General features: G+C 40.3%; 2 gene segments (V, D, J or C); both read right to left on the bottom strand.

Moving 5' to 3' along the window:
* Window positions 1–1,957: 1,957 nt before the first annotated feature.
* Window positions 1,958–2,460, bottom strand: LOC116520768 (the record flags this gene model as incomplete). The annotated part of the segment is given in 2 exon segments: window positions 1,958–2,280; window positions 2,367–2,460. Coding segments are annotated over 2 exon segments (363 nt in total), but the record flags the coding sequence as incomplete, so codon positions are not given.
* A 6,386-nt stretch (window positions 2,461–8,846) lies between these two features.
* On the bottom strand, window positions 8,847–11,801 carry LOC116521946. The segment is given in 4 exon segments: window positions 8,847–9,025; window positions 10,238–10,314; window positions 11,360–11,684; window positions 11,762–11,801. Coding segments are annotated over 4 exon segments (621 nt in total).
* Between the last annotated feature and the right edge of the window lie 2,725 nt (window positions 11,802–14,526).

Genomic DNA, 14,526 nt, shown 5'->3' with positions numbered 1-14,526 from the left:
GGAGCTTTTTAAATAGATATCTTGTATGCAAGAGCGGAACATTAAATAATGTATATATATAGTGGCAATAATTACCTTTGAGGACTACAAGTATTGACAGAAAGTTTAGCCACATTTTTGCTCCCTGCAATGAATAGATGAAACTGATAGGAGAGGATTCTGGAAATAGTGGAAGGTTTATGTTGGTGGGTGTTGCCTTAAAAGTAAATTGGGCTTCTTTAAAGGGGAAATTGTGTCTTGATTTGCATATCTGTTGGGATAAAAGAGTCACACAGGGCCTTGATTAACCCTTAACTGCAGACATACTATTCCGGCTACGCTATTACAGACAGAATGACCACTCTAGCTGCATAGTCCTTTAATTGGACAACAATATTGTAAACTATAGCATTGACTATACACATTTTTGTTGGCAGGGTGATGTCTCTGCATGGAAATTTGAAATCCCCTTAAACATTCCAGGCAGTTTCCCTCCTGAACAACACAAACAATTTTATTAAAATCCTCAGCTTTGTGTTCAAAACCAAAGGACCTCTGAGATGTGAAAGTCTCTTGACAAAAAATAAAATAAAAAATTGTCACATTTTCAAAATGAAGAAATATCTAACAATGCTTGTTTTATTCTCTACCCCACCCCCATAGTCCATGGAGTTTGGTGTGACAATATTGCCCCCTGATGTCCAAAGTGTGGAGAGGACACAATCTTCCTAATTCTCTGAGGAGATTCTTTAGGTCCAGATGTTTCCTCAATATCTGTGTGGCAGTTTAGAAAGATCATCTTCAAGTTTCATTTCCTATATTATGCCAGGATACTCAGGGATGCCTTAATTCAGGGGCCTGATGGGCTGTTGCCTGCGGCCCCGCAAGCCTAAGGGCCCCATACTAATCTGTGTATGTTAACCCTTCGATGCATCTTGTATCATATAAGTACATCAACTGTATGGCTTACTGAGTATTATTGTGTTTTTCCAAGCTTCGTGTGTTCTTCAAATGTTTATCATGTTGATTAGTTTTTCTGGTACAACATGCTTTTAATGTTTCAACACTGATTTTGTTGTAAGCACTAATGAAATAAATATATGTTTAACTTTAAGGGACGAGGTGGCTCAGTGGCTAAGACGCTGAGCTTGTCAATCAGAAAGATCAGCAGTTCAGTCGTTCCAATCACTAATGCTGCATAACGGGGGGAGGGGGAGCACCAGTTACTTTAGCAGTTTAAATGCACAAAAAAATGCAAGTAGAAAAAAATCGGTTCTACTTTCATCCCTGTACATATCTGCTATCATTAACAAATCTTAGGTGGGCTGCTCATCTCTGGTTCAAAGCCAAAGAGCCAGCACTGTCCGATCATTAGAGAAGATATTAAAACAGCTGATGTTTACTATAAGATTGCCCCCTTAGCCTTTATTTTGCTTTATGCAAAAAATGTCATCCCTAGTCCTTCTTTTTATTAGACTAACCATACACAAATCCTGCAATTGTTCTTTGTATGTCTCAGCCTCCAGATGCCAGTCAACTTATTTCTCTTCTCTGCCCTCTTTCCAAAGTCTCAATATCTTTTTTTTTTTTATAATGTGGTCGCCAAAACTGGTTGCATCATTGCAGGTGTGATCTTCCAAAGGCTTTTTAAAGTGATGCTTCATGTAATCTTGATTCTATCAGTCTGTCAATGCAGCCTAGGGTTGCCCTGGCTTTTAAACAGACTGATGAACTTTTTAAATTTTTCTAACAGCAAACTCTGTGATATCAAGAACAAAATAGTCCTTCCTGAAGCTCTCAGTGGAGAGACTGATGAACTTTTTAAATTTTTCTTTCAGCAAACTCTGTGATATCAAGAACAAAATAGTCCTTCATGAAGCTCTCAGTAGACAGTGATCCATCCTCATTGACTAATCCAGGATGTGGGGCTCCATAAAGTTGAAGAGTGAAGAAAGGAAGGTTTTTGCTTGGTTTCAGATTCACTTCCTCTCACTGTGTATCTTGCACAGTAATAGACTCCTGTGTCTTCGGTTTTGAGGCTGTTCATTTGCAGATACAGCTGGCTTTTGGCATTGTCCCTGGAGATGGTGAAGCGTCCCTTGACTTTGTCAGAATAGTAAGTGCCAGAACCAGTGGTTATCCATGACACCCATTCCAGTCCTTTCCCTGGAGCCTGTCTCACCCAGGCCATATCAGAGCTGCTGAAGGTGAATCCAGAGGCTTGGCAGGAGAGACGGAGGGACTCTCCAGGTCTTCTCACATCCCCTCCAGACTCCACCAACTGGACTTGAGATTGGACTCCTGAAAAGAAAGGAGCTTTTTAAATAGATATCTTGTATGCAAGAGCGGAACATTGAATAATATATATTTATAGTGGTAATAATTACCTTTGAGGACTACAAGTATGGAGAGAAGGTTTAGCCACATTTTTGCTAATAGATGAAATTGATTGGATTCTGGAGGATTCTGGAAATAGCAGAAGGTTTATGTTGGTGGGAGTTGTCTGAAAAGGCAAACCATTGGGCTCCTTTAAAGGGGAAATTGTCTCTCTATTTGCATATCTGTTCGGATAAAAGAGCCACACAGGGCATTGATTAATACATTTCAGTGAATATAACTTTCTTGTGCATTTTTCAACTAAGAAAAGGATTGTGTTACATTCCCCCCACCGTCAGTTAATGGAGAAAGGACAAATTTATTGTATATTAAGTAAAACAAAGGCTTGAAAATAAAATCAACACTTCTCGAAATGATGCAAAGTAATAGAGAGTAAACTTGTCTATTAGAGCGGATATCAAAAGGCTACCACATCTGATGTTTGCTGCAAAATTGCTTTTTTATTTTATTGAAAACCTCAAATATATCCTATGATATGATCTAAGCAACAGTACACAGAATTTTCTGCTACAACATCTTACCTGTCAACGACTATTCCAGCTTCAGCCACAATAATACACGGGCAAACAATTGAAACAAACTCAAGGTAAACCTCTTCAACCTTGATTGCAGAAAATGCGACTTCAGCAACAGAGTGGTCAACACCTGGAATGCTCTACCTGACTCTGTTGTTATATCATCAAACCCTTCACAGCTTCAACCTCCAACTGTCTACCATGGACCTCTCCCCATTCCTAAGAGGGGTTGTACATAAGCACACCAGTGTTCCTACTGTCGCTGTCCTACTTACCCCTTTTCCTTTGTTCAGGTTTATGTTCATTCTTATACCTGCTACCTTGTGCATGTTTGACAAACAAAATATATAAATAAAAATAAATAAATGCATTAAGTTGCAGGGAAGCTTCAATAAGCCCTGATTTCTGTTCTAAAGTCAGAATTGGCTTGTTAGTAAGGATTATAGTCTCTCGACTATGTTCTTTTGTAATAGATTGAGCCGAACTTTACAATCTTCTAGATTGGTGTATATATCTGTATGCATTTTTCAACATTTTTTTCACATGAAGCAAATATAATATGCACCGCAATGATTTCATATCCAGGAAAGATTTGAAATATTCAAACATTTTATCTGGTGACAAACATTAATCATTTTATAAAGATTCTCAGATTCTCTGGGAACATTATAGATCTGAAATTTTCAGCTTCCAAAATGAAGGTAACAGATGATGATTACATGGTAAGAATTCTTAAAAGATACATGTTGGAGATAGAACAGGAAAAGTACAGGATAGCTGAGTTCAAGAAAAGTCTTGTAACTTTTTTCTCTTTTCATATGCCCTTTAAGGGACGTGGTGGCTCAGTGGATAAGACGCTGAGCCTGTCAATCAAAAAGGTTGACAGTTCGGCAGTTCAAATCCCTAGAGCCCCATGACAGAGTGAACTCCTTTTATTTGTCCCATCTTATGCCAATCAAGCAATTTGAAAGCATTTAAAAATTAGTAGAAAAAATAGGAACCACCTTTGGTGGAAAGGTAACAGCGTTCCATGCACCTTGGATGTTTAGTCTATCAGTCTGTTAATACAGCCTAGGGGTGCCCTGGCTTTTAAACAGACTGATGAACTTGGCCTTTTTCATTTTTCTTACAGCAAACTCTGTGACATCAAGACCAAAATAGCCCTTCCTGAAGCTCTCAGTAGACAGTGATCAATCCTGATTGACTAATCCAGGATGTGGGGCTCCATAAAGTTGAAGAATGAAGAAAGGAAGGTTTTTGCTTGGCTTCAGATTCACTTCCTCTCACTCTGCTCCTTGCACAGTAATAGACTCCTGTGTCTTCAGTTTTGAGGCTGTTCATTTGCAGATACAGCTGGCTTTTGGCATTGTCCCTGGAGATGGTGAAGCGTCCCTTCACTTTGTCTGAGTAGAACTTTTTATTGGAATCATAATAGATGAGTGCAACCCATTCCAGTCCTTTCCCAGGAGCCTGTCTCAACCAGTGCATCCCATATTGGATGAAGGTGAATCCAGAGGCTTGGCAGGAGAGATGGAGGGACTCTACAGGTCTTCTCTCATCCCCTCCAGACTCCACCAACTGGACTTGAGACTGGACTCCTAAACAGAAATATATTTTAATGAGATCTCCTGTATACAAGAGCACAACATGGAAATACACTTTAGTTAGGGGTCATAATTACCTTTGAGGACTGCTAGTAAGGACACAAGGTTTAGCCACATGTTTGCCCACTCTGCTGATTGGCAGGAATTGAAAAGAGATAGATCAGGAAATAACACAATGTTTATTTGGGAGGCAAACCATTGGACTCCTTTAAAGGGGAAATTGTTCCTTGATTTGCATATCTGTTGGGATAAAAGAGCCACACAGGGTGTTGATTGATACATTTCAGTGAATATAACTTGCACATGCCTTTTTCAATTAAGAAAAGGATTGGGACACAATTGTTTTCCCTGTGAGTTTATGGGAGGAAGGACCAGTTGATTGTACATTAAGTAAAACAAAGGCTTGAAAAAATCCAACACATCTTAAAAGGATGCAGGGTAATAAGAGAATAGACTAATTTATTAGAGAGGACATCAAAAGTCCAGCACTTACCTTAAATTGCAGGGAAGCTCCAATATGCTCTGATTTCTGTTCTAAACTCAGACATGGCTTATTAGGAAGGATTATACTCTCTCAAGAACAGTGGGGGTGTTCAGACAGTTCGAATCGGTAGGGAACCGGTAGTAGCAACCTGTAGGTTGCCCCCCACACACACACACCAGACCCGGCACTATGCCGTTCTATTTAACTATGTTTTCTAAGGCATATGCATTCATGCAAGATTCACATGGGAGCAAAGTGCATGCGCAAAAGTTGTGCATGGACATTTTCAGTGTGCGACGAACCGGTAATAAAATTATGTGAACCCCACCTCTGCTTGAGAAATCAAGTTCTTTTTTAATACATTGAGACAATGTATTACTTTACAATCTTCTTTGTTGGTGTTTATATTTGTATGCAATTTATTTTTTTAAAAATCATATCAGCCAAATATAATATGTTCCTCAATGTTTTCATATCTAGCAAAAATTTGAAATACGTAGACATTTTCTCTGGTGACAAACAATAAAGATATAACATTTTATAAAGATTCTCAGCTTCTCTCTGAGTATTACAGATTTGAAATTTTGGAAATAAGGCTTCCAACTGTTCTTCATGTGTTTTATTCTTCATACTAATAAAGATCGTAGTTGCTCTTTCACAAAAAAGGGCCAAAAATGCTGTATTTGGTGTTTAAAACACACCCAGATTTTCACCTTCTTTTTTGGGGGAAAATGTATGTCTTATACTTGGAAAAATACAGGTAGTTGAAATAATGACCTCTTAGGATTCCTAGTAAGAACACATGGTTTAGCCACATTTGTATTTCCTGTAATGAGTAGAAGAAACTGAAAATAGAGGATTCATGAAATAGTGTAAGGTTTGTGTTGTTTGAAGAGGGAAAGCAAGGGGTTTCTTTAAAGGGGAAATTGAATCTAAATTTACATATCGGTTGCTCTGGAAACAGCGAAGGACTGGCCCGTGGTTCGAAAGCCTGCAACAATGGAGGTCCAGAAGGCCACAAGTGGCTCTTGCAAGCTCCATTTTTACTGGCAGAGGGTTGCAAGAGGCAGTTGGACCCAAAAGTGGAACTCGGAAGCCCGTTTTGGCTGGCAGAGTATTCGGGCCTCCAGATGTCAATCATCTTATTGCTCTTCTCTGCCCTCTGCAGAGTAAATGGATTTCTTCCATTGAGTAATCTAGGACCTGGCGCTCCAGAAATTTCGAGTGTGAAGAAAGGAAGGTTTTTGTTTGGCTTCAGATTCACTTCCTCTCACTGTGGCTCCTGCACAGTAATAGACTCCTGTGTCTTCGGTTTTGAGGCTGTTCATTTGCAGATACAGCTGGCTTTTGGCATTGTCCCTGGAGATGGTGAAGCGGCCCTTGACTTTGTCTGAGTAGTTAATAGTACCAGAACTGGAGCTTATGTAGGCTACCCAATCCAGGCCTTTCCCTGGAGCCTGTCTCACCCAGGTCATCCAGTAGCTGCTGAAGGTGAATCCAGAGGCTTGGCAGGAGAGACGGAGGGATTCTCCAGGTCTTCTCACATCCCCTCCAGACTCCACTAACTGGACCTGAGATTGGACTCCTGAAAAGAAAGGAGCTTTTTAAATAGATATCTTCCATGCAAGAGCAGAACATTAAATAATATACATAGTGGCAATAATAGCAGTAGACTTATAATAACCTTTGAGGACTACAAATATGGACAGAAGGTTTAGCCACATTTTTGCTCCCTGTAATGAATAGATGAAATTGATAGGAGAGGATTCTGGAAAAAGCACAAGGTTTATGGTGGTGGGTGTTGTCTTAAAAGTAAATTGGGCTACTTTAAAGAGGAAATTGTTTCTTTATTTGCATATCTGTTGGGATAAAAGAGTCACAAGGGGCCTTGATTAACCCTTAGCCACAGACATATTATTCCGGCTATGCTATTACAGACAGAATAGCTGCATAGTCCATTAATTGGACAACAATATTGTAAACTATAGCCTTGACTATACACACTTTTGTTGGCAGGGTGATGTCTCTGCATGGAAATTTGAAATCCCCTTAAACATCCCAGGGAGTTTCCCTCCTGAAAAACACCAACAATTTTATTAAAATCCTCAGTTTTGTGGTTTAGACCAAAGGGCCCCTGAGATGTGAAAGTCTCTTGAGAGAACATTAAGTGAACTATGACAAAAAATAAAATAAAAAATTGTCATATTTTCAGAATGAAGCAATATCTCAAAATGCTTGTTTTGTTCTCTACCCCACCCCCATAGTCCATGGAGTTTGGTGTGCCAACATTGCCCCCTGGTGTCCAAAGTGAGGAGAGGACACCATCCTCCTAATTCTCTGAGGAGATTCTTTAGGTCCAGATGCTTCCTCAATATCTGTGTGGCAGTTTGGATATTTAGAAAGATCATCCTCATGTTTCATTTCCTATCTTATGCCAGGATACTCAGGGCTGCCTTAACTGAGGGGCCTGGTGGGCTGTTGCCTGAGGCCCCCACAAGCATAGGGGCCCCATACTAATCTGTGAATGTTAACCCTTCAAAGCATCTTGTATCATATAAGTACATCAAGCCTGGTGTATTGTTCAAATGTTTATCATGTTGATTAATTCTTGTAGCCAGCATATATTTAATGTTTCAACAACAATTTTGTTGGAAGTGCCAAAAAAATAAATATATGTTTAATTTTAAGGGTGGCTCAGTGGCTAAGAGACTGAGCTTTTCAATGAGGAAGATTTGGAGTTCGGCGGGTCATAATACTGTTAAGACACCCCTGCTAAATGGATTGGAAAGCATTTGGGAAAGTGCAGAAAAAGTTAACTGGCAGGGTGACTTTGAGTTGGTTATTCTCTCTCTCAGCCCAACCCACCTCACAAGATTGTGGTGTAGAACTTGGCCAGTTTACCTGCCTAAGGTAGGACCTGGAGTCCCTCTTGCAGCCTGGGACAACAATCCATATTTCTTCCTCTAGTATTTCTGTAGGGAAGAGCAAATTTGATTAGGGTACTGGAGGCTAAACCATATGAAGAAGGGTTGCAGAAACAAGGTAAGTTTAGTTTAATGAAAAGGAGGACTAGAGGAAACATGATAGCAATCTTCCAATATCTCAGGGGTTGCCACAAAGAAGAGGGAGTCAATCTATTCTCCAAAGCACCTGAGGGCAGGACAAGAAGCAATGGGTGGAAACTAATCAAGGAGACAAGCAACCTTCCTTATTCAGTGGAACCACTTGCCTCCAGAAGTTGTGAATGCTCGAACACTGGAAGATTTTAAGAAGATCTTGGATAACCATTTTTCTGTAGTGGTGTAGGGATTCCTGCCTAAGCAGGGGGTTGGACTAGAAGACCTCCAAGGTCTCTTCCAACTCTGTTATTCTATTCTAATTCAATACTGCCCTGAGATGAGCTAAACAGAGTCCCCACTTCTTCTTCCAAGATCAGTTCTGAGATTCTACATATCATTATGGAGATTTCTCAGCTGTTTCTCACTTCCAGTAGACCAATTAAACTTTCTGTAACTAAATAATCAAAGAGAGAAGCAACATAGGACTATGGAGAAATTTCCTGACAGTTAGAACAATCAATTATTGGAACATCTTGCCTCCAGAAGTTGTGAATGCTCCAAACACTGGAAATTTTTAAAAAGATGTTGGATAACCATTTGTCTGAAATGGCATAGGGTTTCCTGCCTAAAGAGGGATTGGACTAGAAGACCTCCAAGGTCCCTTCAAACTCTGTTATTCTATTCTATTCTGTTCTATTCTGTTCTGTTCTGTTCTACTCTACTCTACTCTACTCTACTCTACTCTACTCTACTCTATTCTACTCAACTGAACTCAACTCTATTCTATTCTACTCTATTCTATTCTTACTCAATTTTCAGAGCTGCCCTGATGAGAAGGTTTTTGCTCAGCGTCAGATTCACTTCGTCTCACTGTGCAAGTTGAGCAGTAATAGGCAGCTTTGTCCTCCAGTTTGAGATTGTTCATTTGCAGACACAGCTGGCTGCGGCAATCATCCCTGGAGATGGGGAAGCGGTCCTTGACTTTACCTGGGTAGTAAGTGGAAGGAGATGAGCCTGTACTTATGCTGGCCAACAATTCCAGTCCTTTCCCTGTAGCCTGTCTAACCCAATACATATAATGGTTGCTGAAGGTGAATCCAGAGGATTCGCAGGAGAGACGGAGGGACTCTCCAAGTCTTCTCACATCCCCTCCAGACTCCATCATCTGGACCTGAGATTGGACTCCTTTAAAAAAAACATATTTCAATTAGATTTTTTGATCACGAAACAGGAAATGGAAGGAAATTGTTTAGATAAGAAAGGATTACCTTGAAAGTGGACTAATATGGACACCAAGACTAGCCGCAAGACCATTTTCTGTCCCTGCAATGAATAAAAACGGATTCAGGAAACTTCACAAACTCTTTTGGCTGAAATGGGAAAGCACAGAGACTCATTTAAAGAGGACATTTTGCCTCAATTTGCCTATCCAAGCAGATATGTTTGGCCTAGTGGTTAAGGCAGCAGTCTAGGAAGCAAGAGACCTTGAGTTCAGGCCTGTCTTAGCTCTCAAAGCCAGCTGCGAGACCTTGAGCTACTCATTCTCTCTCTCTCTCTCTCTCAGCACAAACCTTCACACAAAGCTGTTTTAGTTTTGTTATTGTTGTTATAGGGAAAATAAGAGAAAGAAAGGAGTGTCGGATATATTCACCACCTTGAATTATTTATAAAAAATAGCAACAGCACTAAGGCTTATATACCGCTTTATAGTACTTTTACAGCCCTCTCTAAGCATTTTCCAGATCAGCCTCTTGCCCCCAACAATCTGGGTCCTCATTTTATCCACCTCGGAAAGCTGGAAGGCTGAGTCAACCTTGAGTCCGTGAGATTTCAACTGCCAAACTGCAGCTAGCAGTCAGCTGAAGTAGCCTACAATACTCCACTCTAACCACTGCACCACCTCGGCTCTTTGGCAGGATACAAATGTATTTAATTACTTATTTTATATTTTCTTTTACTTTATTTTACTTTACTTTTCCTTACCTTAACTTACCTTATTTTACTTTATTTTTTAAATTTAATTACCATCCCTCTCAGCACAAGATAACTCTTTGGTAGCTTACAATGTTAAAATGGATAATGCATAACAACAACATATACAACATATACATATATACGATAAAACATTATATAAATAAACAAAGAAGCAAATGAATGAATGAATGAATGAATGAATGAATGAATGAATGAATTCATAACCATTGGGATCAAAGAATCCCTCCGTGCATTGGTCTCCTAGGTTTCCTTGCATACAAAAGAACCACAAATGATAATAAAGGCGGAAAGAGAGGCTAAAAAAAATCAAGAATGATTTTTTCCCCCTGTAGCATATTTTAGCCCATTAACAATATTAACACTTTTATTTGTGATTACAAAAAAAGAGCTAATTTTTTTCTACTATCCATTTGTTGTAATGTCAACCATTTGTCTAAAATGGTATAAGGTTTCCTGCCTAAGCAGAGGGTTGGACTAGAAGTACTCCAAGGTCCCTTCTAACATTGTTTATTCTATCCTATCCTATCCTATCCTATCCTATCCTATCCTATCCTATCCTATCCTATCCTATCCTATCCTATCCTATCCTATCCTATCCTACTCTATGCTCATGTCTCCAAAATGAGACAATATCTAATGACGCTTGTTTTATTCCCAACCCCACAACCATTGTGTGCATAGGACAGGGAGTTTTCTGCCACAACGTTGCCCCTAAGGGTCAAACATGAGGAGAGGTTGCATTTTCCTAACTTTCCAAAGAGATTCTTTAGCTCCCGATGTTTCTTCAATTTTTGGATACTTTGAAATATTCTCCTAAAGTTTCATTTCTACTCTTCCAACCAGTGGGGGTATTCAGCTGATTCGTACAGGTTTGGGTGAACCAGTAATGGTGACCTGCAGATGGCCATGCCTGTTGTGGCCCACCAGTGGCCAGTGGAGCTGGCAGTGTATCGAGACAGTGAGGAGGTGGGGGAGGAAGATGGGCCAGTCCTGGAATCTGGGAAAGGCTCTGATGAGGGCTCTGTGTCAGAGACAGAGATGGGGCCAGGGCTGTATGTCAGTTATCAGCTCCCTTCAGAGTCCTGGATTCCACACACCTCCCCCAGAAGCCAGATCACTTTCTACATTGGGCAGCTGGGAATGTCAAGCCATTTTCCTCACATTTTATTTTTCTCCCTCAGCAAATTCTCCAAATGGACATCCAGAAGTAAAGAGCCCAGAAGTAATCACTAGATGGTGATCCATCATCAGTGACTAATCCAGGACTTGAGGCTGAATCAAATTGAAGAGTTGCTCTAAGGGAAGGAAGGTTCTTGCCTGGCTTCAGATTCACTTCCTCTCACTGTGTATCTTGCACAGTAATAGACTCCTGTGTCTTCGGTTTTGAGGCTGTTCATTTGCAGATACAGCTGGTTTTTGTTATTGTCCCTGGAGACGGTGAAGCGCCCTTTCACTTTGTCTGAGTAGAGGGTTCCTGAAGAAGGGTTTATCCATGACACCCATTCCAGTCCTTTCCCTGGAGCCTGTCTCACCCAGTGCATGTCATAGCTGCTGAAGGTGAATCCAGAGGCTTGGCAGGAGAGACGGAGGGACTCTCCAGGTCTTCTCTCATCTCCTCCAGACTCCACCAACTGTATTTGAGATTGGATTCCTAAAAAGAAAGGAGCTTTTTAAATTGATATCTTGCATGCAGAACATTGAAATAAACTATATAGTGGCACTAATTACCTTTGAGGACTAAAAGTATGGACAGAAGGTTTAGCCACATTTTGGCTCCCTATTATGAATAGATAAAATTGATAGGAGAGGATTGTGGAAATAGCACAAGGTTTATGTTGGTGGGAGTTGTCTGAAGCGACAAACCATTGGGCTCCTTTAAAGGGGAAATTGTGTCTCGATTTGCATATCTGTTGGGATGAAGGAGCCACTCAGGGCATTGATCAAGGTTGATCTCCTCTAGGACTGACCAATTTGATTGCCTTGCAGTCTATGGGACTTCCAGGACTCTTCTTCAGCTCCATAGTTCAAAGGCCTCAATTCAGCCTTTCTTATGGTCCAATTTTCACAGCCATATATTGCAAGTGGGGAAACCATAGCCTTGAAAATAAACATTTTTATTGGCAGAGTGATGTCTCTGCTTTGAAATATGAAATACCCTTAAACATTCCAGGAAGTTTCCCTCGTGAAAAACAGCAACATTTTATTAAAATCCTCAGCTTTGTGGTCGAGATCAAAGAATCATGAGATGCAAAATTTTCTTGAGAGAACATTCAGAGAACTATGCCCCCCCAAAATTAGCATGTTTCAAGAATGAGACAATATCTAACAATGCTTGTTTTATTCTCTACCCCACCCCCACGCCTGGAATGCTCTCCCTGTCTCTGTTGTTACATCATCAAACCCTTCACAGCTTCAACCTCCAACTGTTTACCATGGACCTCTCCCCATTCCTAAGAGGGGTTGTACATAAGCACACCAGTGTTCCTACCGTCCCTGTCCTACTTACCCCCTTTTCCTTTGTTCAGGTTTATGTTCATTCTTATACCTGTTACCTTGTGCATGTTTGACAAACAAAATATATAAATAAAAATAAATAAATACATTAAGTTGCAGGGAAGCTTCAAAAGCCCTGATTTCTCTTCTAAAGTCAGACATGGCTTGTTAGTAAGGATTATAGTCTCTCAACTAAGTTCTTTTGTAATAGATTGAGCCGAACTTTACAATCTTCGAGATTGGTGTATATATCTCTATGCATTTTTAAACATTTTTTTTCACATGAGCCAAATATAATATGCACCTCAATCATTTCATATCCAGGAAAGATTTGAAATATTCAGACATTTTATCTGGTGACAAACGTCAATCATTTTATAAAGGTTCTCATCTTCTCCGGGAACATTATAGATCTGAAATTTTCAAAATAAAGCTTCCAACCGTTCTTCATGTGTTTTAGCCTCCATACTTTTAGCCATCTTAGTTGTTCTTCTCTGACGTCTTTCCAAAGTTTCCACATCTTTTAAATAATGTGGTGACGAAGACTGTGTGCAATATTCCAGGTGTGACCTTACTAAGGCTTTATGAAGCGGTACTTATAGTTCACACGATCTTGATTCTATCCTTCTGGTAATGTAACTACTGGCTTTCAAACCAAGTAAGTCAACTTGGAATATTTCATTTTCTTACACCAAACTCTTTGCTACCTAAAAGAAATAAGTTCTGCCTGAATTTCTCACTAGAAAGCGATCAAACTTCATTGACTAGTCCAGGACCTGGGACTCAGTAAAATTGAAGAGTGAACAAAGAAATGTTTTCAATTGGCTTCAGATTCACTTCCCCCTTTTGTGCCTCTTGCACAGTAATAGATTGCTGAATCTTCTGGTTACAGAGGTGGTATTCAGCCGGTTTGTACTGGTTTGCTGAGACTGGAACCAGTGAATTGGGGGTGGGGGACCTCACCCACCCACCAACTCACCGGGGCTGCAAAACATCCTATGTTTTCGATGCCATCCAGCCACCTCATTCTCTGTTGTCCCCTTCTTCCATTGCCCTCCATTTTCCCAGTATTAGGCTCTTCTCCAGAGAGTCCTTCCTTCTCATTAGGTGGCCAAAGTATTTGAGAATGAACATTCCATAACTACAGGGAAGGTAGCTGGATTCTGCGCCCATCAGAAAAAAACATGTCTAAAACACCATAGTTGTCTTAGACAACAAATGTTGGAAACCCGTTGCACTGCTTAATCCTTTAGTATAAAACTGACTATGGGCAACACAGTTTGATTATAATTTTAGTGTAGTTAGACCAGGGGTCAGCAACCCATGGCTCTGGAGCTGCATGTGGCTCTTTCATCCCTCTGCTGCTGCTCCCTGTCACCAGTCGGCACCACAAATTTGACAGGAGATTCTGGTTTGGGGGGGAACTGGGTACGCCAGGAGGAGACTCAATGGCAAGGAGTGGGTTTTTTGGTCAGCTCCACAATTGATAGGGCTTTCAGTTAGGACAGGCAGAGGAAAAAAGATTTTGCACTAGGAGTAGACTCTATGGTGGGTAAATGGGACTTCCAGTCAGCTCAAGAATTGAACGGAGGGCCTCTGGTTAAGACCTTTGTGGCTCTTTGATTGTTTAAGGTTGCCAACCCCTTAATTAGACCATGTATAATTGACAGACGGGATTTTATCATGGATTTTAGTTGTTGTCTATTTATTTGATCCTGGAATTTTCAATTGTATATTTACGGAGTGTTTTTATTTGTTCTGGTCTATGACTGTAATAAACTAAACTGAATTGATATAGATTTATTCAGCCCTTCCCAATCCTAGTGCAATATTCAAATTTCTAGGACTGCCTAAATTCGAGGGCTTTTCAAAGATAAGAAAGTTTTTGTCTGGTTTCAGATTCCCTTCCTCTCAATGTTTCTGCCACACAATAATAGACAGATGTGTCCTCCGATTTGAGATTGTTCATTTGCAGATACAATTGGCTGCGGGAATCATCC

The sequence above is a fragment of the Thamnophis elegans genome, chromosome Z (assembly GCF_009769535.1).
Source record: "Thamnophis elegans isolate rThaEle1 chromosome Z, rThaEle1.pri, whole genome shotgun sequence".
Classification (NCBI taxonomy): domain Eukaryota; kingdom Metazoa; phylum Chordata; class Lepidosauria; order Squamata; family Colubridae; genus Thamnophis; species Thamnophis elegans.
Note: the sequence above shows the minus strand (reverse complement) of the source record. Positions and strands in the feature narration are given on the sequence as shown.